General features: G+C 40.8%; 1 protein-coding gene across 5 annotated transcripts in view; it reads right to left on the bottom strand.

Annotated features, from left to right (window-relative positions):
* Positions 1-25,712, bottom strand: part of KIF5B (kinesin family member 5B) — a 67,957-nt gene that overhangs the window by 28,675 nt on the left and 13,570 nt on the right. For 4 of the 5 annotated variants that reach the window (XM_073334409.1, XM_073334411.1, XM_073334408.1 and 1 more), the window contains exons 3-14: positions 25,094-25,167; positions 24,242-24,346; positions 23,715-23,763; positions 23,265-23,320; positions 23,096-23,183; positions 21,234-21,358; positions 18,321-18,425; positions 17,695-17,840; positions 9,636-9,784; positions 6,550-6,743; positions 5,587-5,655; positions 237-443 (exon numbers count right to left, since the gene is read on the bottom strand). In XM_073334409.1, coding sequence (XP_073190510.1) covers positions 237-443; positions 5,587-5,655; positions 6,550-6,743; positions 9,636-9,784; positions 17,695-17,840; positions 18,321-18,425; positions 21,234-21,358; positions 23,096-23,183; positions 23,265-23,320; positions 23,715-23,763; positions 24,242-24,346; positions 25,094-25,167 — 1,367 coding nt within the window. Of the gene's footprint in view, positions 1-236; positions 444-5,586; positions 5,656-6,549; positions 6,744-9,635; positions 9,785-17,694; positions 17,841-18,320; positions 18,426-21,233; positions 21,359-23,095; positions 23,321-23,714; positions 23,764-24,241; positions 24,347-25,093; positions 25,168-25,712 lie in introns of all 5 variants that reach the window. The other variant, XM_073334407.1, reaches the window with a different exon arrangement.

Consider the following 25,712-nt stretch of genomic DNA (forward strand, 5'->3'; position numbering starts at 1 on the left):
TTAACACGCTGCTCACAGCGACGTGTCGGAGCTTTACCATGTTGTATGTGAACCCACGTTATATCGGGGTAGAGGTGTATTACAATTCCACATCAGAAAGAAATAAAGCTAAATTTCATGCTTTAACACTCAGAAAAGCCATTTAAAAGACAACGTATGTAAGCAGTTAAAAAAACGTTTCCTAATAAAAGAGTTACGTTACAGACATTTAGTAATTCCTTGACCTGATTTCCTACCGATTTCTGATTGAGTTCATCACTAAGCAGCTCATATTCCCTTGCTTTGTCTTCTACTTCCTGAGATTTCTGATCATAGTTGACAGCAAGTTCCTCAAGGGCTTGTAGCACCTCTTTTACTTCTTCTTTAGAGGCATCGTTTTCAGCTTGGAGGCGATTCAGCTCAGCTTGCATATTGTCTTGGTCCCGCCTGGTAGATGCTAGAAGCTACAAAAGCGATAAAAAAGTAATTAAACACAAGTCGTCACTTCAGAGACATTAAGAAATGCAAGTGAGAGCCCAAACTTACTGAACAGTTTCTCCTAGAGCATAAAGCCTTATTTATTTAGAATTTGTACATGGTCTACCATCATGAAATAGCAATCCCTGAATTTAGCCTCAGTACAACCAGATTTTAAGTAACAGATGGTTAAACTATTTGTCAAGGAGAGTAGACAAAGCTCATGTTGTATATTTCAATATCTGGTACAACTGACAAGATCTGCATTTTTATTTGAAGTTAACTATTAGTCAAAACCTTGGGGGATGAGGGGAGGGAGGAGTGGGAAGGCTTGAAAATCATATAGCAGATCTTCCTGGTGAACTTTAAAGAAGTTGCTAATCATTAGTTTAATTAGAATGTTCTAAACTCCCAACTGACTTAAACGGGGCCAGTACTTCACCCTCTCTGTATTTTAATATTTCATTACTGAATAGGCACATAACCAAGCAGAATGGAGAGTTTTCAAAATATTGAAAAACTAGAGCTGAAACCATTTTCTGAAGTATGGTCAAAGTCTTATATGCTCAGGTCTTGCCTACACTACAGTTTTGTCAACAAAAGTCAGCTTTCATTGACAAAACAGTGGAGGTGTACACACTACAATACTCCTCCCGCTGATTTAATATTCCTGCTATGCCGACAAAATAAAATCACCTCAATGAGAGGAGTAGAGCTTTTAGTGACAAAAGTTAGATCAACGCATTGTCAGTATCGACACTGTACTTGTTTATGTTGCTCTAACTGGCTTCCAGGTGTCGTCCCACAATGACTGCTCTAGTCAGCAGTTTGAACTCTGCTGCCCTGAAGAAACATAGGCATGCGCCCCTTCCCCGTTTAAAGGATTGTGAATTTTTAAAATTCCTCTTCCTGTTTGCTCAGCATGGACAGTTAAACACAGCATCTTTCCAGCTGACCACGCCGGCTTTCCGCAGTAGACACGCTCCTGTGTGGAGTACACCAGAGTGGTTGGATCTTCTGGGTCTGTGGGGAGAGGAGGCTGTGCAGTTACAGCTTCATTTCAGCCACAGGAACTTTGATACCTACAGGCTGATTGGTAGAGGGATACAGGAGAAGGGGCATGAAAGGGACAAGCAGCAGTGCTGTACTAAGACCAATGAGTTGAGACAGGAATACCAGAAGGCAAGGGAGGCCAACCGTCACTCTGGTGCAGTGCAGAAGACATGCCGCTTCTACAAGGAGCTGCACACCATCCTTGGCGGCGACCCCACCTCGACCACCAAGAGCCTCAAGGATACTTTGGGAGGACCTGAGGCAGGGAACAGTGGAGTCAATCCTGAGGACAAAGTGGTAAAGTGACAGACGAGGAAGTGGAGTTGGAGGCAGCTGTGGAACACATGACAGGGTCATCCAGTGGCGTGGTTAGTCTGGACCTCTTTTTGACTCCAGAGAGGTCCAGCCAGTCCCAGCACTCCAGTTCTGGTATTCCTGAAGCAAGGGATGCGAGCTCTGGTAAGCTTTGATTTTGCTTTGATACAGCACAGCGAGAAGAGATTGAGCTCTCATGTACTTTGTTATATGGTAGAGGAGGGATAAGGCACAGAAACTAACAAATTTCTATGCAGCGTGGGCCCAGCGGATAAGTTTTTTAATGTACACCAGCATGTCCCGAGAATCCGCCATGGAGATCTCTAGGAAATTTTTCTGTAGGTATTCTGCAATCCTCTGCTGAAGGTTCCTTGGCAGAGCTGCCTTGTTTCTCCCCCGACTATAGGAAACTGCCACGCCAACTAGAAATTATTTCTGCAGGGATCAGAGCAACACACTGGCGAGCAGCATACAGACCCAGTCTGAAGCCACATGCATGCAGGAGATACACCCTGCATCCTGGGTTATAGGAGTGAGATATTGGGTTTGATTACCCAATATTCAGAATACTCTCTCTAGATGCATGTAGTGACCCTCTTTGCAAACCACCCAGACCCTTTGTCTCCTCTTGCTCATTCCCCCGTTCCCAACCCCACCCCATCTCCGTCAAACGCACCACATTGGGACTCTCACCAAGCTGTGTGATAGCAAAGGGACAGTGAGAAAGAGGTGTATGTAACTTTTGTGATTCATGGTTCTGAGTGAATTCACAGTACTGTCTCTGTTAACGGTTTCTTTGCCTTCTGCAGATGTGCCCTTGAGGACCATTCCTCCACACCAGCAGAGCGCCTCAAATCAGATAAGGCAGCAAACCAGGAGGAGAAAGGAGGATATGTTTCGCAAAGTGCTGCAAATCAACAGAGGCAGGAGCAGATGATAAAGCTACACGACACAATGAAAGGTGCAGTTATATGCAGCTGTGAGAGCCATAACTGAGAGACTGTTCCTCATTACCATGTCCCATTCGAAAAAATTTGAGAGTTTTATCCTGTTATTAAACTTTAGTCTTTGAAATGAAATGAGTCTATTTGTTTCATACACGTTAGTTGGTGGCTACTGGCAGGAGTATTTGCTCAGTACAATTAAAGCTCAGGAAGCAAGCACAAAAGGGGTTGTTCAGGGTGGCAAGTAAATATTGCCTGGCCAAATGCATCACATAAAGACATTACTGCGAATCATTGTCAAAATGCTTCTTCAAAGCCTCCTTAATTCGAATAGCCTCGTCCCTGCTGTGCCCCTCTAATTGCCCTGGTATCTAGCGGCTCCAAATCAGTAGCCAGCTGATCCACCTCAGCACTCTATCCCTGGGGAAACTTTTCTCCCTTCACTTTGCAAATGTTATTCAGAGCACAGTCGACTGAAAATGATCAACCTGCCAAAAAGGCAGCACCAGAAATCTTCTAATCAGCCAAAGTCACATTAAATGGTCATTTGGCATCTACTGAACCACTCCTTTCCACTGTCTATGTTCCTGGTGTAAGGCTTCATGAACCACAAGAGCAAGGAGTAGATGGGGTCTCCCAGAATTACTATGGACATTTGACTCTTCTGGTCAGGAAAGGAAGTCCCACTGTGCGGCTTTCTATATAGTCCAGTGTTCCTAAAGATCATGCACCTTTCCTGACCACTCCGCACTGATGTCAGTGAAAAGGCCTTGGTGATCCACAATGGAGAGTAGCCCTTTCAGTTGATGTACTCCGTTGCAAGATGGTCTGGGGCCAAAATTGGGATATTTGTTTCATCTATTGCCCTGCTGCAGTTAGGGAATCCCATTGCCTCACAGCTATCCACTATTTCCTGCACATTACCATGAGTCACAGTCCTTCATAGCAGATTAATGGCCCTGCACACTTGCATCACTGCAGCTCCCACGGTGGACTTTCCAACTCCAAACTGATTTGTGACTGACCAGCAGCAGTCTGGAGTTGCAAGCTTCCACACAGCGACCACCACTTGCTTTTCCACAGTGAGGACAGCTCTCATTCTGGAGCACTAGGATGAGCTCTGCACACAGTTCCAGGAAGGTGGATTTGTGCATCCGAAAGTTCTGCAGCCACTGCTTGTCATCCCATACATGCATCACAATGCAATACCACCACTCAGTGATTGTTTCCCAAGCCCAGAACAGACAGTCCACTATGTGCAGCTGCTCCATGAATGCCAGCAGCAATCTTGAATTATTTCTTTACATGGCGGGCAGCAGGGCAGGCAACACTGATTCACAGCTCATGAAATACTGCAGAACTAGTCCCATTGTGTTCATAATGCTCATTATGCTTTCAGGCAGAGATGGTGGGCACACAGTTAACAAGGGCTGCTGAAAAACAGCACAAGGTTGGAAGCCCATGGAATGACAGGACTGAAAGAACTGCATCACGTGAGGATGAGTATGCCCCCATGATGCACCATATTCTGCTCCCAGAGCTCCCAGCGGCAGGGTTGCACAGTGGGATAGCTTCCTACAATGCAACACTGTCGATGCAAGAGCCCTCACTGTGGAAACATTCCGCCAACCCAAGGAGTGTTGTGTGGACATGCACAACTGATGTAATTAAAGTGGCTTATGATCGTCGACGTAACTTAATTCCTTCTTCCTCATCCCCAGATGAGGCAGTTATAATGGAGCCTATTTCTTCACCTTGGGACAATTTTAAGACTCATCAGGAGTTGTTGAGTAGGATGGCTATGGCCCGAGATATCCAACTAGAGGAGGTCCAGGAAAAATCTCTCAAGCTGGTGGAGATTTTGACATCTGCGGCTCCAGCCTGAATAGCTCTAACTTAAGTCAATATAACTCTGTAGTGTAGACATGGCTCAAGACAAATATTTAAAATGAAGTAAATCTATTTTCTTACATAGGAGAGCCAGGCAAGGTTGCCCATGCTTCCCTTCTGTTTTCTCTAGCAATGGAATCATTTGCATCTAAAATTAAGAAATAATTCAGTGACTGAAGGAGTTAATTTTTTGTAAAAACATATCAGCTTTGTATGGAGATTAGATATTAAAATTACCTACTCAAAAATCTGTCAAAATTAACAGAAACAGAACGATCTGGTAAAGCTTTGTTTTTTAAATAAATTATACCAAATTAAATACTTTTGGTTGGCATTACACAGCAAGAGCAGATTAATATACAATTCATAAATAAAAAACATTGTGTCCAATGCTTCCAGCAAACCTAGATAAAAGGCTAACTGTATAAAAATTATGAGGTCAACTCAATGCCTTGGAAAACTGAACAGTTTTGTGATCAAAATATGGTGGTGATTAAAATGAACACTACTTAAGAGGGTTTTTCCCCTCCATTTCATATTCTTCCTACAGAGGAACACAAGTATTTTGAAACGTCTGAAGAATGAGACTTCTTGACACCCATGGAAAAGGTGGGGAAGACCTACTGTGCCAAAACTCTTAACAGACACACTAAGTTGGTAAAGGGGTTTGTGAATCTGTAGCTACTGTCTGGCCAAAGTATATCAAACTGGGAGCTCTGGATAGACACTGAACAGTTAGATTCTAACTTTAAAACTGGAGAAAGATTATGATGTGGTAAATGAATAAACCAGTTTGCTTATATAATCATCCTACTTTCAGTTTACTGAAAAGTTAGTTGTGACTTTAAGGTGGTTTTTTTCTGTATTGTCCCCAATTATTTGTATCAAATGAAAAACCCAAAATAAAATACACAATAGTAAAACTCACCTCTTCCTGATCCAACATTTGTGTCTTCAACTTTTCTACTAATTGGCTCTGCTGATTGATTTCTTCATCCTGCAATTAAAACCAGCAATCCATTGAACAGTTTGAACACACAAAAATCTCAAATACAGATTAGAAGTCAGTTGTTCATCAACCTTTCCATGTTTGGAAACAATTATTAAACTAAACACAAGACCGATGATTCATGGACTCAAAAGGGATATAAAAAAAATATAGCAGGCTTCTAGTTTTATATGTATTTGTCGTAATTTACCTTGCACCCAAGAGCAAAATCCTACCCCTTTGTTATGTCACAATGTCTTCTCCAAGTTCAAGAACTAGGACATGTCCCCTCTGTAACTCCCAAGTAACCTACTTTGGATGAAAATTCTCCTAACTTCATATAAACTTCTTACTTCAAGGTATTTAGTAATATTGTTTAAATTTCAGAGATATGTAACCAAATGGCATATTTTGTAAAATATAATAATGGACAAATGAGCAACATCTCTCAGCTTTTCCAAAACAGATTACTCAAATGTCAGTTTATATGCATATTACCTTCCCCTCCCCTTAGTATTGTATCATCAGACATCCAACTAATCAAGAGCATTTCAACTAGTTGAATGCAGAACATTCTTCAAGACAACTCAACTCTACCTACATCAGACTCCGTTTTCATCTATTTCCTATGCTCTGCCCACTTTGCTTTGTTCTTTCTATCCTTCCATTCTCCGTCCCCGCCTGTTGAAACTGAGAAGGAGAATGCCAATTAGTCCCAAATGAGGTGATTGTTTCTGTTGTGTTTAATCCATGGGAACTGCAGTCAGACCATGTTATATGGATTGAGAACACCCACCATGCTCATTTGTACTAACAAATGAAGATTTGTCTGAATTAAATATCAACCACTGTAGCTCCAAATATGCTTACTAAGAGATTTTATATTTAACAAGAACAACATACCTTGTCATCAAGTTGTTTGTATAATTTAGTAATTTCTTCCTCACACTTTCTCCTTTCAGCATCAGTAAAATTACCAGTCACTCCAATTGTAGCAGCTGGTTTATCATTATTGATAGCAACATCCTTATCCACTGCAAAAGCTTCCAAGTTGGCTTTCTCTTTGTCAAACTGCTCATCAACTGGTACAGTCTCCCCTTAAGTAAAAAGATTTTATAAATATGTTCTCTTATCACAGTTAGTTTAGAAATGTCTTTCAAAGTGAACTATCCCTGAGAAGTTATATACGAGATAGTCCCTAGCTATGACAGGTACTAGTTAAATGGTTAATAAAATATTTCAGAGAGTTTAAGGGCCTGTGACATACAGGAAGTCAGACTTGATGGGCGAATGGTGTTTTCTGGCCTTAAAATTTCACCCAGTTATTATTTCAGTTAATTACTGAGTCCAATAACTTGTGTGCTTGAGTAAGCATAATTTGTTTGACTAAAGCATAAAAGCTAGATCCCTTTCTAGAAGTTATCTGAAAGACTGAGAATTCACCACTTCCTTTGATAGTTTGGTCCAGTTGTTAAAATCACCCTCACTTAAAAACTTAGGTCATATTTCTGCTTCAGCTTCCAGTTTGAGTCTTGTTATGCCTTTCTCTAGTAAATTAAAGAGCTCTTTAGTACCCAGCATTTCTCCCTGTGAAGGTACTTCTACCCTGTAATCAAATCACCTCTCAATCTTCTTATTTTTGGCAAGATAAATATATTGAGCTTTAAGTCTCTTGCTGTAAGAGGAACTCTGTGTAAGCCTGAAATCTTGTCTTTCACCAACAGAAGTTGGTCCAATAAAAGATATCAACCACCTTGTCTCTCTCTGATAAGGCATTCTTCAAGCCCTTGAATTATTTCTACGGCTCTTTTCCACACCCACTCCAATTTTTAGAATGTGGACACCAGAACTGTACACAATATTCTAGTGTCAATCACACCACTACTATACACAGGTCAAATGATCTCGCAATTCCTATAGACCCTACCTCCTTGTATGTACATCTAAGGATCACAGACATTTTAGCTGCAGCATCACACTGGGAACTCATGCTGAGTTGCTTGTCCACTATGATCCCTAGATATCGTTCACAGTCCCTGCTTTCCCAGATACAGTATAGCCTGCATTCTTTGTTTCTAGATGTTTAACTTTGCATTTGGCTATATTAAAATGCATATTGTTTGAATGGCTTTACCAAGCAGTTAAATAGTGTCAATATTTAGTATATAAATATTAGTAAGCAGTATCAAATATTTACTAAACAGTAATTACTATTTAACACTGCTATTGATACGATCAAGTCAAGTATCAATCCCTGCATAACCCCATTAGCCCTCCCACCATTCAATGATTTCCACTGATGATTACTTTGAGATCTGTCAATTCACCAGTTCTTAATCTATTTAATTTGTGCTTTAATATTGCACAGTGCTAATTTTTTAGACTGGTGTGAGTACTAAATCAAACATATTATACAAGTCTAGTTCATGTATGTAATTACCTTTATCAGCCAAACTTGCAATCTCGAAGAATGTAATCAGGTTTGTTTGATTAAACCATTCTGATTAGCATTAATTATATTCTTATCCTTTAATTAATAGAATCCTGTTAATATTAGTATTATGAAAACTATCTTCCATTCACAGACAGTAAATTTTCCAAAACGCAGCATTCTAAGTTTCTGCTTTCCATAATCCCACAAGTGCTTCCCACGAAGAACATTTAACATATTAGTGAACATTTACTTTAAACAGCCACAGTTCCCCTACAATTTAATGTATTTAAAAAGTACAACAGTTTAATGCAGGGGTTCCCAAACTTGGTTTGCGGCTTGTTCAGGGTGAGCGAGACACGAACCACAGCCACTGGGAGCTGCGAGCAGCCATACCTGTGGACGCTCAGGTAAACAAAGTGTCTCGCGGCCCGCCCTGGGCTTATCCTGAACAAGCCACGAACCAAGTTTGGGAACTCCTGGTTTAATGCAATCAATATTTTCCTAGAAGTTACACACCTAACACAAATACAGAGTCTACTGAAGTAAAAATCCAGTAAATTGAAAGCTAACGCATGTCATCTCAACTGGAACGTGAAGAAATATTCTTAGCCACACGTTTCAGTAGTTTCAGTCACAATTTATTTTAAAAGGAGTAAGGACTACTGCAGTAGCCTCAAAGATTATATGCTATTTTAATAGCATTTTTCATGATGATACAACCCTAGTTTTCACAGGCTATTTATGTGCCTGTAAAAGTTTGTTTCCTGGTTAAAACTGTCAGCGAAGTCTTATAGTAACACAAACTGAATTGGAAAAATAGATTTGGTTAAAGTTATATAAAGGTAAAAAATAGTTTACCTTGTTTAGACACCTGCAACTGTACCAAACTAACTTTTTAAAATTAATTTATTAAAACTCAATACACTAATTTGGAAAAGAATAGCAATTAATAGGTCTTACCTCAGATTCACAAAATGCAAAAATATGTGTAACACTGAAGAGTTAACCTAGAATTCAGTATCGTTATGGTTATAACGAGCCATGAAATGCAAAGCTGAAGATGAGACTTCAGATTGACACTACAACTTATGATTTATCAGTTTTTGATATATCCATGTTTTAAAATTTACTTTTCAATGATCCATAGATTCCAAGGGACTACGATGATCATCTAGTCCGGGGACGGCCAAACTTACTGACCTTCCAAGCTGCATCTGATAATTTTCAGAAGTTTGAGCCACAAGATACAATCTACCCCGCAGGGCTTCTGCCCTGATGCCCCATGACATTTCCACCCCGCAACCCCCACAGGGCAGAAGCCCCTAGCCCCACCACCCCGCTGCAGGGCAGAAGCCCCGAGCTTCCCCCACTCCCCTGTCTGATAGGTGGAGAATTGGGGGGGTGGGGGTGAGGGGCTCCAAGAGCCACAGTAACTATAAAAGAGCTTCATGTGGCTCAAGAGCCACAGTTTGGCCACGCCTAATCTAGTTGGACTAATTCAACTATCTTCACTAAGCTAAAATTCACGCAACAAAAAAATGTAATAACTTCTTACCATTGCGCCATCTGTTGAGCTCATTTTCAAGCCACTGTATGGTGTTACGCAGTGTCTTGTTTTTCTCTTTTTCTTTTTCATACTTTTTTTTCCATTGTTCTGCAGTGAGTTCCACATTGACACAGACTGTGTTCTTAATAGTCTTAGCTCTAGATAGGAAGATCAGAAAATTAGCCAGGCTGAACAAGTCTGATACGGAGATTCCAGCCTTCCCACAGCTTGGTCAGACTGATTCATTACCTAACCTATCCAGTAGGCACAAAATTGTGCCTGACTGTGTCCTTATTCTTCTTGCCACATAGAAAACCTTCAATAACTGTGATAAGACAACTACAAAGTACATCAAAAGTTAAGCAGTGAAGTCATTAAACATCCAGTCTACACTGCGCTAATCAGTTCCCCTTCTAAACCACCATCATCTTCCTTCCAACCATCTATAGATAAGCTCCATATGCTCAACCACCGCCTTAACTTCAATCATAAAGATAATTCCAGCGCCAGGCGTACGCAGATTTTAATTCTGCAAATTCTACATAAATGAAGAATCACTAATGTGGACTCAACGAAGGGGAATGAAGTAGGGTTTACACTGAGAATATATTGCCTGAGGGAAAGGATGTGCGCCCTGACAAACTCACTGAGAATATATTGCCTGAGGGAAAGGATGTGCGCCCTGACAAACTATGTTCTCTAGTTTAGGCAAAAAGAGAAGTTACTGTAGTTCTTTGAGATGTGTCCCCCGACAGGTGTTCATGTGCCCCACACCCCTTCAAATGGAGATTTTCCATTATCGTTGTCTGTTGAGTCCCTGCATGTGCCACTGACATCTTCATGTCCAATACTGAAGCTGTATCAAACTGCATGAGTGAACCTTCCTCAGTTCGTTCTCCACATCCGAGTCTCAGAAAGAAACTCCGAAGCAGAGAGGAAGGAGGACAAATAGTGGAGCACCCATAGGAACGCACATCTCAAAGAACTACAGTTACTGCATAGGATGAGTAACCTCTCTTTTTTTGAGTAGTATCCCTATGGGTGTTCCACTTCAGGTGACTCCGGAGCAGCATCCCCATAAAGTAGAAGGAGATTCAGAGTCAAATAAGTTAAAGGAAAACTGCAATGCCAACTGCTGCATCAGATCTGTAGGCATTGACGAATACATAGTGTCTGGAGAAGGTATGTGCCAAAGACCATGTAGCAGCTCTGCAGATATCTGAAACAGGGTTGTTTTGAGTAAAGTCACAGACGTAGATTGTGACCTCACTGAATGAGATGACACACCAGTATTCCTTTTGATAGTCCCAGGATAGAAAAGGCATAACCTTTTGGTCTGTCTGCAAAGGAAGTGAACAGTTTAGGAGAGCCACAAAAAAAATAAAATTTAGTTCTATCAAGGGAGAAGGATAACCCCCTTCTGACAGCTAGAATTAGGAGGACAGCCACCTGGCTGGAACTGTTCAGTTTGGGGGAAGGGGGGAAAAACTGGTAACCAAATTATCTGATTTAGATGAAACTTAGAAGACACTTTAGGAAGGAACTGGGATGCAGCTGTAATGGAAACCTTATCCTTGTAGAATATTATGAAAGGAGAGTCAGTCATTAATGCCACAAACTCTCGAACTCTGGGGGTTGAGGTAATAGTCATTAGGAAGTCTGTTTCCATAGAGAAATTCAATAAGGAGTAGGTCATCGTCAGTTCAAGAGGAGGCTTCATATGACTTAAGAACCAAATTAAAAGGTCCCCAAATGGGGTAGGGACTTTCACCCATAGGAAAAGATTTCCCAGACCTTTCATGAACCCTGTATTTGCAGGGTGAGCAAACAGGGAGAACCTCTCAATGGTGGTGTGAAAAGCTGTCAGGGCAGCCAGAGGAATCTGGAAGGAACTACGTGAAAATCCTGCTTTCTTAAGCTGCAACAAGTATTTGAAAATGAGCAGAAGCAAGGCAACTTCATAGACAGCGTTCTGGAGTTCACACTAGTGAATAACTCATTTCCACTTTTAAAAATAAGTATTTCTGGTTGAATCTTTCCTACTATTGAATAATCTGTATTGTTACTCTCTAGAACAGGACAACCTCTAGCCCTAAAAACCACTGAGGAGCCACACCTTGAGGAGACTGCTCAGCTTCGCATGCAGCAGTCGACTGGCATCCTGAGAGAGAAGTTCAGGTGTGATCAGAAGATTTATCAGTGGATAAAGAGCTAGGTGGAACAGGAAAGGAAACCATGCTAGCCTTGAACATCAGGGCTTTAAGGATGACTCTGGTCTTGTCCTGTCTGATTTTGTTGTCATTCGGAGGATCAGAGGCATCAGGAGAAAAGCATAAAACTGCTTTTTCATCCAAGGGAGAAGGAAGGTATCCCCCCAGGAACTATGACCTTACCTTCCCCAAAGCAAGCAAATGGCATTTTTGTTTGTAGTTGTGGCAAAGAGGTCCACTTCTCGAAACTCCCAAGTCTGAAAAATACCAACTAGAATCTGGAGATCCAACTACTGTTCATAGTCTTGCGGAAAACACCTGCTGAGAGCATCAGCCATGACAACGTGTCTGCTCTGAAGTTACACTACTGAAATTCCTATGCAATGTTTTATGCACCAGTTCCATAATATCATTGCTTCGGCACACATAGAAGGGAATCTCATTCCTCTCTGCCACTTGACATAGAACATGCAGGCTATGTTGTCCATCATGACCTTGATAGATCTGTGCCTGATGAGAAGCAGAAATTCAAGGCAGGTGTATCCGATCACTTTGAGCTCCAACAGACAGAGATGGAGGGTGGTTTCCTAGGATCACCATCTCCCCTGCACGGTTAGAGAATCAAGGTGTGCCCCTCCAACCACCGTAACAGAGATGAATCTGTGGTCATGGTTACCGATGATGTTGGTTGGAGGAAGGGAACCCCTACTGCTACCTTGCAATGGACCTTCCACTAGTCTAGGGAATACTTCACCTGCTGGGGAACTGACACCTATTTGTCTAGACTGTGCCTGTTAGACGAGTAAACGGCTTTGAGCCACCCCTGAAAACAGTGAAGGCATAACCGTGCACACACAGTCACAAAGGTGCAAGCTGCCATGTGACCAAGATGAAGACAGTTTCTGACTGAAGTATGGGAGCTCCCTTGAATAGTTCTGACAAGGTGTGATAAAGTCACAAATCTGTCCATGGGCAGGAAGGCCCTGGATGCCAAGGAATCCAGGGATGCCCCTATAAATCATATGTTTTGACCGGGAGTCAGTGTGGATTTTTCCACACTGAAGACCCCAAGTCCAAGAATAGAGACAGTGCTGTCTTTGTGGCAGACAACCCCTCTTGGTATGACTGATGCTTGAGTAGCCAATCGTCAAGGTACAGAATACCTTGTAATTGCCTAACAATGCAATGTAATTGTAATTGCCTAATAATGCAAATAGGCAGTCACCATAGATCTAAGATTGATCTCCACACTCGATTTTTCTTTAGTACAAGCGAACACCTGGGAACAAAAGGCCCCTCCCCCCCACTTTCCCTATGCTGAGTGGGGACCACTTCTATCACCCCTAAACGAAGAAGGGTTTTATTTCTTGTCTTAACAGTAATTTATAAGATATGTCCCTGAAGCGGGAAAGAGAAGGGGAACAAGGAGGGAGGTAAAATGGATGGCACAGCCCAAAGATATTACTTCCATCACCCATTTGTCCAAGGTGATACGTTCCTGTGGTTATTCAAAATGGAACAGTTGGTCTCCAAATGGGAGGGAGGTGGACAAAACGTTGAAGCTGGCAGGCTAATGCGGCAGGAGAGGTCAAACCCTCAATCATCCTGTCAAAACTGATCCTTCAGTGACGAAGCCTGTTGTGAAGTTGCATCAAATGGGGGGAGCCTCAAACATCTGTGTGAGACACAGACCTGTAAGCTTGTCCTTGCCAGACATTACCGATAGCTTGAAGTGCTTTGCAAATGGTGCTGATGTGTCTGGAGGCTTATTTGGTACCAAAGAACTCAACAAGGTAACAGAACAAGAGTAAAAACTCTGATGGTACAGAACATCTGAACTTGTTCTGACCATCTCCACTAGATGGTATCAAAGCCTTTCCAGAGCCATGTTTAGCCTTAGGGCTGCGGCACTTTCCTATTTCACCAGTTCTGGTGGAGCTCCTTGCCTCCATGGTACTGAGCCTCAAGGATGACGTTTCTGAGGTGTCAACCTGGTCAGAAAACAAGGTTTTGGGGGTTGGATCCCTGAGAGGGAAATTAAAGCTCCTCTTACAAGGTTTAGAGGAGGTCTGAGGATTTCCCCTTTCTGGGAGTGTGTTGCACTAAGGTCAAGGAGGTGCTAGAGACTCAGAGGGAAAACTGATGTACAGGGGGGTGCACCATCATCTAAGAAATCAAGTTGTAATGACTGTTCTTCTGAGCCCTGGATTTGAAGGGCTAAATAGAAGTTACACTTCTATAGTATGTTCGACTCTCCCAGCAGCAAATGCACTTTGTGTGTCTGTCACTAATCAGGATGGCCTCTCTACACAAAAGAGGCAACATTTAAACCCCAGTGAATCAGACATGTCCCTCTCAGGAAGGACTTTCCCAGAGAATATAAATTTTTAAAAAAAAAATCAGAACTAACTACTAAGGTAACTAAACTGAGAAAGAAACAAGCTCAGCAATAGCTGAGGTACATGTAAAGAAGACATGCTAAGTTCCGTCTCAGGCTGAGGCAGCTGAGAAGGAATTGAGGGCGGTTCACCTGCGCAACCTGATATAGCTTCATTGTGGGCACAGGCGTGGGAACTAGGGATGCTGCCAGCCCCGCGCCCGGAGTCCTGGCTGCCAGCCTCAGCTGGCGGGGGTGGGGGGAGGAGGTGGTGGTGAATATGGGTAAGGGTGAATATGGCTTTCAGCATCCCTACTATTAAAATTGTTTCAGCGCCACTAAGTGTGGGACACAAGGATATCATACGCGGGCTGAACGGACACTACTAATGAAAATCTCTAATAGAAAGCATGTGGGGTGCACGTGTACCTGAAGTGGAGTGCCCATAGGGACACTACTTGAAGAAGAAATGTTTCCCCATATGATCCTCGGTTATTTTTTATTATGAAACCCTAAACTCCAGCAAAGTATACTTCTCACTTCCTGACAGTCTCTAGTATGCCTCATTCCTCAAAATTGATTGCTATCACATATACACCTCTACCCCGATATAACACGGTCTCACCTATAAGATGGTAAGATTTTTTGGTTCCTGAGGACAGCGTTATATCGGGGTAGGGAAAGGAACTGCTCCCCGCCCCAGCTCACCTCCGCTCCGCCTCCTCCCCTGAGCGTGCTGTCGCCGGTCCACTTCTCCCTCCTTCCCCTCCAGGCTTGCTGTGCCAATCAAGCCTGGGAGGGAGGGAGAAGCGGAGCTGCGGCGCACTCATGGGAGGAGGCGGAGCAGAGGTGAGCTGGGGCGGGGGGGGCCCTCAGCAAGTAAAGGGGGAGGGGGTGCAGAAGAACCGCTTGCGGTAACACGAATTCAGATATAACGAGGCAAAGCAGCCCCGCTCCCCGGAGCACTGCTTTACCACGTTATATCTGAATTCGCGTTATATTGGACCACATTATATCGGGGTAGAGGTGTACATACCTTTGGTGGATTTAATCTAAATTGTAACTAAAAAGGAATGTTACTATAAATTTTTAATTGATGCTGGTTACTCTGGAGACAGATTTTATATTTCTCTCTAAAATAGGTAAAAGCTCTCAGAAGGGCGTGAGAATTAATGTTACTAAAGCATTTCAAGATGCGAGTGAAAGACACTAAGTGTATGGCTTATGAAATGAGATGTAGGAACGCGATACATTCACGTTTTATGAAGATGAATTATTGAGAGACCAACTTCTATAGAAATTACTTAGATAACAGTTCAGAGGAGAGGAACCTGGGAAACTAAGGATGTTAAGCTCAAAACTTCAGTCTTTCAGATGAACTTACTCTCAGTTACTTAGTTTCCTTGATCTGGCAATCAGAAAACTTTTTGAATCACTCCACACAACAAATTCTTTCCATACTAAAATGTTTTCTCTGTAAGGCCAGCTGGAAACTTGATCCACTAAATTAATTCCTCGGATAGATGTGTTCTAAGTAAAACAATGGCTGGATAAAGAGGAGCAGATTAAGAAGAAAAGTCAACTCACTTTTCAGGGGATGGAATTATTAAATTGGCAGTTTAAAAATAGAGAATTAAAATCAGACAGAATAATAGTAGTGATGGGAGAACAGATTCATGTCAAAAATATCCAAATTCTTAGAGTTCCTAATGATAAGGATTGCCTGATTCCTTTGTTTTTTTGGAATAAAATGTTTCTCTATATTTTGGATTTAAATATAAAATGAGCCTGTATTAGTAATTAAGTGTTAAAGAATTCTTGCTGTAATGCACGTTACAGGAAACAGGCTAGAGAGCTCAATCAGGGCAACAATTTAAGATCTTGCCCAGAGGTAGAGAATTGTGTGTGCAGGCAGGGAATGAGTGGCACAGAGATGGCTCAAATAGTTCACAGTAACTGGGTTCAAGAATCTGACCCTTCATTTCCATTTGAAAATGGTGTAACTGATGCACTGTAACCATTCAGATTATCTATAGTATGTTAGCAGTTATCTATTTTTCAATTGTTTACTTTGCACAGTCTATTTCAATGTTTTGTTGGCAGTTACATGCCCTTCCCCAGGGACTTGTAAGGGAACGTTTACCAGTAGCCACAACAGCAAAGTGAATCTGAAGAGGCAGAGATCAGGACTATGAAGCAAGTGTCTGTTTCCTTCTCTCTCCTTCTGCCTCCATATATCTTTGTCTATTCCCCCCCTTATTGTGTGTACATCCCACCTTACTTTCTGCCCTGAAGTTTGTTATCCCATCCATTGATCTCTTCTCCCCACCCCCAGGTCCAAACTCATGTCCCACATGCTCAAACCCTCATCCACATCCACTGGGTTTTACTAGACATCCGGTAGTCAAAGACTTATCCCATCTAGGTGTTTACCCTGCACAGAAACGGAGTCCTCACTGCGTAGGGGAAACACCCACATAAGATGCCTATATCCATACACCCCCACCTGCTGGGATTCCTACCAGGGTATTGTTGCTGGATTTCGTTCAGGGACTAGCTGAACAGCATAGTTGAAATTTGAACCCCTCTTTCCTCAGCTGCCAGAAAGGAGATGCAGCGTTCTGTGTTCCCCCCATTCAAAAGCCTGAAGAGGGCTTTGGTGTGGTCTCTGCTACTCTACCATTCACTTTTCTCATTTCTGAGTTTTCCTCCACCACAAATAGCTCCAGTGACAGCCTTTGCTACTGCTCAGTGCTTTGCTAAGCAGCAAAAGAGCAAGATCAACAATTCCCTGTTTCACTGAAGCACATAAAGGTAATGAACAGTAACAGCCCCCACCCCCCCAAAAAAATCCTCATACACTCTGGTCAGTATTTACACTGTAGCATGGTAAGAGCAGCTGCAGAAGTGAGCACTGGAACTCTGCAGTCTTAGGAAGGCAGCATTAGATCAATCTTTTCTTCCATAAGTAAACTCTGCTGAAGAGGATGATATTGGTCCACGACACTCACAAAAAAAGGTTCCTACTTGCCATGATGAGTGGATTTTTCAAGCCCTGCTTAATGATATTTTAGGCACACTACATAATCGGGCACTAAAATGCTTAGCAGTGTGTATACATGAGTTAAAGTGTTTATATTATATTTGATATAGGAACCGTAACCATCTGTAAATTTAAATTAAAAATTATTCTGCATTAGTGCCTTTCTGCACTGATCTTTTTGGTTTTTAAACAGAAAGAATGAAGTATTAATGTGTATATTTGAACATGCAGTCAGCAGCAGAATTTAAGAGCTCAACCTACTTGCTTGATAAGAGCAGACATCTTTTGCAGTTATTTCATCGAAGGCGTTTACTTACACCAATCTTACCAGATAAGATGCATGGGAGTGTAATAAAAAGTTGCTTGCACTTCATGACTTACAAGTCTTCAATGAGACAAATGTCTCTCCCGACTAGCATTTTTAAATTGTTTACTCACCTTTGACCAAACAAGAGCGTAGATTTAGTTTCAGACTCATTGTATGATGATGGAGAGCAGCAAATTACAATAGTGGTTCTGCAGTTACCACCCAATGAATCCTGAAGGATTCTGGTCATTTTACTGTCACGATATGGAACATAAGTCTGGAATGAATAAATGTATAGATTAGCATATGTTTGAAGGACTAAGTTAGAGTTGACAGACAACTATCTAGTTTGTTGGATAAGGATCTGCGCTCAATTCAGCTAAGCCCAATAAATTAGCAAGAAGATAATTTCTCTTCAAGTTCTTAAACAATGCCCAACACAGTGGTACAAGCACAAACCTTTCAAATAAGAGAGAGTTATGTCCAAGCTTTTGTACTTTTAGGGTAAAGGAAACTTCCATTAAGATATTTAATATAAGCTTATATAATGTCAGAAGATTATTTAAAATTCTGCTTTACACAGCAAGAGACACTGTTGCACTTGCAATGTAGTGATACAATGGTTGAGATTTTTAAGGCAATGTATGGGAGATGTGTGGTTAAATCCCATGCACCTCCTTGAAAATTTCAGCCCATATTTCCTGGGCACTATTACATCTGTATTCTCTCTTTTTCTGGACTTAAAAAAACCACTTACACTGCTTTCAGCCAAAGCAGAAATGACATTTCCAAGAGCTGAGAGAGACTTGTTGATGTTCTTAGCTTCATCCAGCAGAGCACCTTCTGCTCCAGTTTTACTAACCTAAAAAAGATTGAGTAAATACAAGTAAACGTTCTAGAAAGCATTTTTCAGGTTCAGTGCTTATAAAAAAGCCTGAACAGCTTGCTCTTTTTTAAAACCAAGTGTCGCTGTAGCGCCACTAACTGGCAGAGCAAGCTGGGAAAATGGATTCCCTTCCCTCACTCCACACCACCCGAAGAAAAATTCTGATTTTCCATCAAACAACAAAAGTTTTCAGCTCAAGACTAATCAGTTTTTCCAATGAAAATCAAAAATTTCCCAAGGAAAGCAGACACTTTCTATGAAAAAATTAATTGAATTGAAAACCCAATTTTGGTGAAAAGTCTGACCAACTGTACTCACCGGTCATTTAAAAAAAAGGATTGAATGCAAACAAACAATTCATGCATAATGCTAAGACTGTGTCATGGTTATTTTTAGTAAAAGTTATGGACAAGTCACAGGCAATAACCAAAAGTCCCTGACTTTTATTAAAAATAACTATGACAAAATGGGGAAAGAGGAGGGTCCAGCACCCACTGCTGCTGGGCCTCCAGGATTCCCCCTACCCTCAGTGACTGAGACTGTGGGATCCCCCTGTTCCCCTCCCCGCAGTGGCCTGGAGATGCGGGGGTCTGCCCGTGCCACTGGGTTGCCCCGCTGGCTGACAGCTCCAGCTCTGCTACTCCGGGGCTGAAGCGAAAATGTCAGAGGTTCCTGGAAGCAGGGCTTTGGAGCAGAGCCTGCGGAGCAGCAGGTTTTTGCCTGGAGCTGGATCGGAGCCAGAGCACAGCTCCAAAGCCCTGCCTGGAAGTCACCAATTTCGTGACTTCCATTACCTCCGTGACAAAATCTTAACCTTATTCATGTGCAAAAGCTAAGAAATTCGAAGTTATGGACACCAATTAACCCAAAAGTCAATCAAATCAGGCAGGAAAGTTACCATCTTAAACAACAGGGAAAGCCGATATAGACCAGATTCAAAAACAGCCTCTACCACAAAAAAAACCTCAGATAAAAGTTCCTGACACTGAAAGTCTATAAGAGCAGAGGAGATTGCAGTGGAAAATTACTACAACATGACTTCTCTCAGAAGGCACTGAGGGTCATGGATAAAGATGGGAGAGAATGAAGAACAGGAAGCAAAAAGAAAAGGAGTACTTGTGGCACCTTAGAGACTAACCAATTTATTTGAGCATAAGCTTTCGTGAGCTACAGCTCACTTCCGATGAAGTGAGCTGTAGCTCATGAAAGCTTATGCTCAAATAAATTGGTTAGTCTCTAAGGTGCCACAAGTACTCCTTTTCTTTTTGCGAATACAGACTAACACGGCTGTTACTCTGAAAGAACAGGAAGCATCACCGGTTCCTGCTAACACCTGTCCCCAGATCTGCTGCCCAGCCTAGTTTCCTAGTCTAAACGCCCAACCTTGCTCTACAATTCTATGATCTGCATTTCCCTTCCCTCACATTCTCCCAATCTACACTGAAAGAATTTTGAAGTTACGTTTTATTCTATTAATGTAAACAAGTGTTAAGTGTAAACAACTACAACACAAATACATATACTATAAGGTGGGTGCACAATTTGTTGGAAAAAACTGCTCACTGACCATTTTTAGGAACCAGTAAAACAGTGAAAGGGATTTGACAACATGGCCACTTTTTTAACCTTTCCTTGTAGATCAAGTTTTCTAAACTTTTTGTAATTTTTGTTGCACTCCTCTGGCCAGATACTCACAACAGGATCAGGCCTGGAAATGCCTTTCCATGATGGCATGTCTCCAGAGGGGCAAGAAAAGGCTCTGACAAAAAACCTTGGGCTTTTTATACACTATAAATAAACAAGTGATGTCACTGTGGGTTTTTGGACCTTAACTAAAATCAGACGAAGCAGTTCAGGGCTGAAACTTGCTCTCTTCAAGGTTTCCTCATCTCACTTTGCCATATTTTTCCCTAGTTACAGGAGTAAGCATTTATTTTTAAAACAAACTAATATAACTAATTATTTCCTGCACCTGGTGGGTACCCGATTAGCCATGTTTTTCTTTATTTTTATTACCTCAACCTAAATTCTAAGTAAGATAACACTGGTATTTCAAGGGTCACTATAAACTTAACCTAAACAATCCCCCTTTCTCATGATCTTATTCTTTCTGGTCAAATGCTTTGTGCCTATCACTCATGCTACTATCCAAACTCAATTTAAACACCATAATTCACTCAGGCCTAATGCCTGATGGACTATAGGGGACAAGCAGAACCCCATAAATAGGGAGCTCACAGTACTGGCAGAGTGGTGCACAAGGTGACTCCACTTCATTCAATGGAAATAAGGAAGAAATTTCCACATAACAGCCTTGTCTCAGAATTAAGGTTTCTCAAGTGCATTTCCAGCCAGCGTGATCACCAGTTAGGACAGCGTTAACACAAGCAACCACAACCTACACAATATCCACACTAACACCACCTTCACAACAAACTCCTTTCAATTCCAACATATAACCAACCACAACCCACACCTCCCATTTGTCATATCACAGTTAAACAGGGACAATGAACTTAAATCTACTTTTTTCCATGTACAAAAAAAAAAAAATCACTATACCTTTTACCAAATTCAAGCTTATCTATCAATAGGGAGCATATAAAACTAGCCTATACTGGAGTTTGGGTTTCATATATGAGCACTGGAGTTGAAACGAGTCATGAAGCTGACTGAGGAGTCAGAATTATGATTTGTGTATTCTTAGGAAGTGATACTTGAGCTCTACGTTAAACAAGGTTCTGTATGTTCCTTTAGTTTTCAAATATATAAAGACGAAGTTACCTTTTCACTACCTGCCAAGTCCACAAGGTAAAGTTTTCCACTCAGTTTCTGTTCTGTTTGAGTGTTTTCTTGTTTTACATTAATAAGGAAGATACTATGACTTCGAGAGCTGTGTTCATTCATATCTATAATGCAAATATTTAAGAATTTTCAAAACACTTGTTTATACAACAAATCTGCACTGGGTAACAATTACTCTAATTTGACCTTAGCTGAACATTTAGTATACAACATGAACCTCTCACAGTGAATATCTCTAGAGATAGACAGCCTTACAGTAGTTTGTGATGAATACAGTGTATTTAAACGAAAGCAGGCAAATGAAGGGTCTATCCCATTTTATTCAATAGATTAAGTCAGCTTTTTTCCTACACATTTCTATTAATAAAATAGAAAGTATATTGACAGTTTACTAATCTGGCCTTTTACTCTGGGCTTAAGTATTTTTGGAATTTATTAGAAACACTAGAACATTTGTCACTTTTTTTTCCAAAGCTGTTACATACTGACCCAACGTGTAGAGTTACCTTTAGAAACTATTTCATTTTTGTTATAAGATAATGATTTTTTTTCTTTATGCTTTATAGCATAGGTAAGATGTGAAACACAAGTAAACTTTCAAAGACACACATTTCATATTGAATTAAAACAGTTCTTTGAGTTCAGTAACAGAAGTCTAAGCTGATTTACTTTGGAGGTGAAGAGGGAGAAGAAGAGCCCCCTATTTAGTCTTCTCTCTAGCTCTGTGTCAGACAGAAACAACCCTAAATCCCCCATAGCCCTTTAAAGATGTGCGGGTAGCTACAAGAGAAGCTGAGGAAGTGTGAAGAAGGAATAGTCCCTTGTTCCCATCCATTGCTACTTCCCTGTTCCTCAGCCTTTAAATGCTGACCAGTCCTGGTTTCTGTTCCTTGCTGCCACCAAGAAAAAAAGTAACTGTGTTTGGCTTATCACTCCTCCAAACCACTCTCCTGATCAAAGGGAGGGCCAGAGCAGGCTTGGCCTCGATATTTGATTGCCTTCCTCAACCTTTTACTGATAAAGTAGGAACAGGCAGCAGGAACAGGAAATTTCCACCAAAAACAGCAGGTCCCAACGTTTTTCTGATGAAGTCCTCTGTGGATGAAAAGCTTGTCCATTCCCTTGGCCAAATACTGCCATATTTTTTTGTTTATATTCTCTTTTCTTCTGCCTCAGTTTTACCTTTTCTGTCCCCAATGTACCATTTTTTGTTTTTCCTCTTTTTGCCATCTCATTTTGTAGCTTCCCCTCCCTACGTCCCACTCAGAAGAAGGCTACATATTGCCTACAATGAGACAGTCCACTGACAGCTCCAAAGACACAAGGCACATACTTTTACAACTTAGTACAGTGCCACAGGACCAAAGAGAGAAGCTTAGACCTATGGAATGCTGCCTAAATCTGCAGACAGGTAAACATGGTTATCTCGTGATCAGCTTTGTTATAGGCCTCTGCAGTAGTAGAGACAAAAAGCAGGTGGCTTCATGAAACACAAACTGCTTTACTTCCAGACACAGGAGTACATTCAAGGGGTGGGGGACATGGATCTGGGATCATGACCTTTCACTACTCCATGCTTGTACTCTGCCCCTACTCCAAGAAAGGGCATGCAACCTCAAGTTGAGTAACACTGTCCTAGAAACAGGAAGTTCGATGAAGGGGAGACAAACTAAATAGACCAAGATTGTTTTAATTTGTCTTAACCTACTCTTGCAGCAAGTGACACACTGAGGTGAGTTACACAAAAGTCAATCTTTCAAAAAACTAGAACCATTCACTTACATTCATAGTTTGGGCTTCTCTCATTTATAAAATCAATGAAAGGAAAAAAAACCACTTACTTGTAACTGCTACATGTCTGTTAGATTTTCCTTCATCTATAGTATCCATTACTTCATCCGGACTACATACAAAACGTTCAGTGCAGCCCTTTAAAAATTGACAAAACATAAATAAGTGATGTACATGGAGAAAAGATAGGTTAGTCAATAGCGTAACACTTATACTCACCTTTACATAAGGAACTCTGTTTTTGTCCTCGTGAACAGAAAGATTGGTCTTTGAAACTGGAAAAAAAAAAAAAACTCTACAGATAAGATATTTCATTTGTTCAAAAGAATAATGTGGTGAATGATCATATATATCCCGAGGGAAACAGAAACATTTCTCATGGTATCCCATGCAATTCTTATATTCTAACATCTGAACAAGGATTTACACAAAATGGCCATTAGAGAAACCCAAACGCTTTTATACACATAATACATTATACAAAGAAAAGGCATAGCTATACTTAATTTTACAATTGTAAGGTTATGAAAGCCAACAAAAGACTACATTGATAGTTGCCATTTACAACATATCATTAATGTGCCACATAACTATCCTAATCTGGTGGTAAAGTTTCTTTACAGTCTAACAAGTTGCTATCCCCATCCTATATAAAGGGCACAGACTTACCATCTAAAAGATCTCTTATTTTATCCAAGTATATTTCAAAATATGACACCTAATAAAAAAAGATACAGCATTAAAAACAGTAATTCATAGATTTTAGGCCAAAAGGGACCATTGTAATAATTTAGTCTGACTTCCTGCCTAACACAGGAGACTTTATTCCTTCCAGTGAATCCTGCACCTAGCCCAAGAACTTGTGGTTGAACCAAAGCATCTCTATTAGAAAAACATCCAAGCTTAATTACGACTTCAAGTGATGGAGAATTTACCACAGCCATTATCCAAGTTACCAAAGGATAACTGCCCTCACTGTTAAAGATTAGCATCTTATTGTCAATGAATTCCCTATTTATGAAAAATAGGTATTCCCAACCTCTGGGCCCAACTGTCTTTGGATTCATATCTTCCAAATAAAATGGGAGACTTGTACATATACCAAAAAACCCCAAAGATTTAACCATCAATTACTTTACTTTAAAATCAGATGCAACTTTTTGTTTCAATAGTACTTCTTAAACCGAACAATTTACCTTAATGTGGAACTCCAAATTTTCATCCATGGAGTAAATATAATTGAAGATATCTTGCACTATTCTTGGAATAATCCCCATCCCATCTGGATCATGAAGTGTTCCCTTTTGAGGGGAAAAAAAACAACTAAATGCAATATTCTTTATCAGTTATAATTCCATGAATACCACAGATTTCTAATATTCAAAGACGACAAACTGAACACAGAAGTTACAGTGGGGGAGATTTAGGTTGGATTTTAGGAAAAACTTTTTCACTACGAGGGTGGTGAAATACTGGAATGCGTTACCTAGGGAGGTGGTGGAATCTCCTTCCCTAGAAGTTTTTAAGGTCAGGCTCGACAAAGCCCTGGCTGGGATGATTTAGTCGGGGATCGGTCCTGCTTTGAGCAGGGGGTTGGACTAGATGACCTCCTGAGGTCCCTTCCAACCCTGATATTCTATGATTCTATGAAGGAGTTGATTTTAGAATAGTAACTAGAAAGAAAATTTTTAAGAAGTCTTGCCAACCCATTTAGGACCAAGATTTGGTTAGGGTAAAAAATTATCCCAGGAATCTTTTAAATAATAAATTGAAGATAAAAAGCTGCTATTAATGGAATACTTAGTATTTCTTATTTTGCTGCTGGAGGGCCAAATAAGGCTCCACAAATTAATTACTGCTATTCCCAGACTCATGGAAATAATGATGCCCAAAATACTATATTACGATCAAGCCCACCAAGAAATTGTGGGGGAAGGGATGCCAGATGAACAGAGGAGACTGAGGACTTTTATTTCAAAAGGAGAAGGGTATATAACTATGGAAAAAATGATAAAATATTGTGAGAAAGTACTTTTTAGATACCTTACCTCCATAGTGTGTGTTTTCCCAGATGATGTTTGTCCATAAGCAAATATTGTACCATTGTATCCCTCAAGTACATCTAACAAGAAAGAATTTATGCGTTAGTGTTCTTTTCCAAGCTAACTGCCTATGGAGAAGTTTGCAAGAAGATAATTGAGTGTTTAATGGACAAATAATCTAATTTAGGATTTTGACTCCAAATGAATTTTGACCATTACAAGGTGTTTCCACTATGAACACAAGTCTAATAAAACAGAATTGCATGTTGCTAGAGTAGGAGAAGTTACATTAATAAATTAAAATGTAAACTAATGTATTACATAAGAGTTTCAGACTCAACATACAGACACTTTTAAAAGGTGAGCTGCAAAGGGGAAAAAATGGGCTTGTACCTTTTTGCTTCTTTTTAGTATACAAGACAGGGTGAAAGGCTTTTTTAAAAAGTTTACATTAGAAATTAGTGTCTTGTTTAGGCTGGAAAACTATGAGAACTGAAAAACTAGGAACACAAATACTGGGCTTCTGAGGACAGAGGAAGAAATCCTGCAACATGCTGTTATTGGATAACAAGCCCACCCAGAGAAACATTCTTTCTAACTTCCAGTAGGTTAGCTTATGCCATAA

Source organism: Lepidochelys kempii, chromosome 2, assembly GCF_965140265.1.
Source record: "Lepidochelys kempii isolate rLepKem1 chromosome 2, rLepKem1.hap2, whole genome shotgun sequence".
In the NCBI taxonomy this organism is placed as follows: Eukaryota; Metazoa; Chordata; order Testudines; family Cheloniidae; genus Lepidochelys; species Lepidochelys kempii.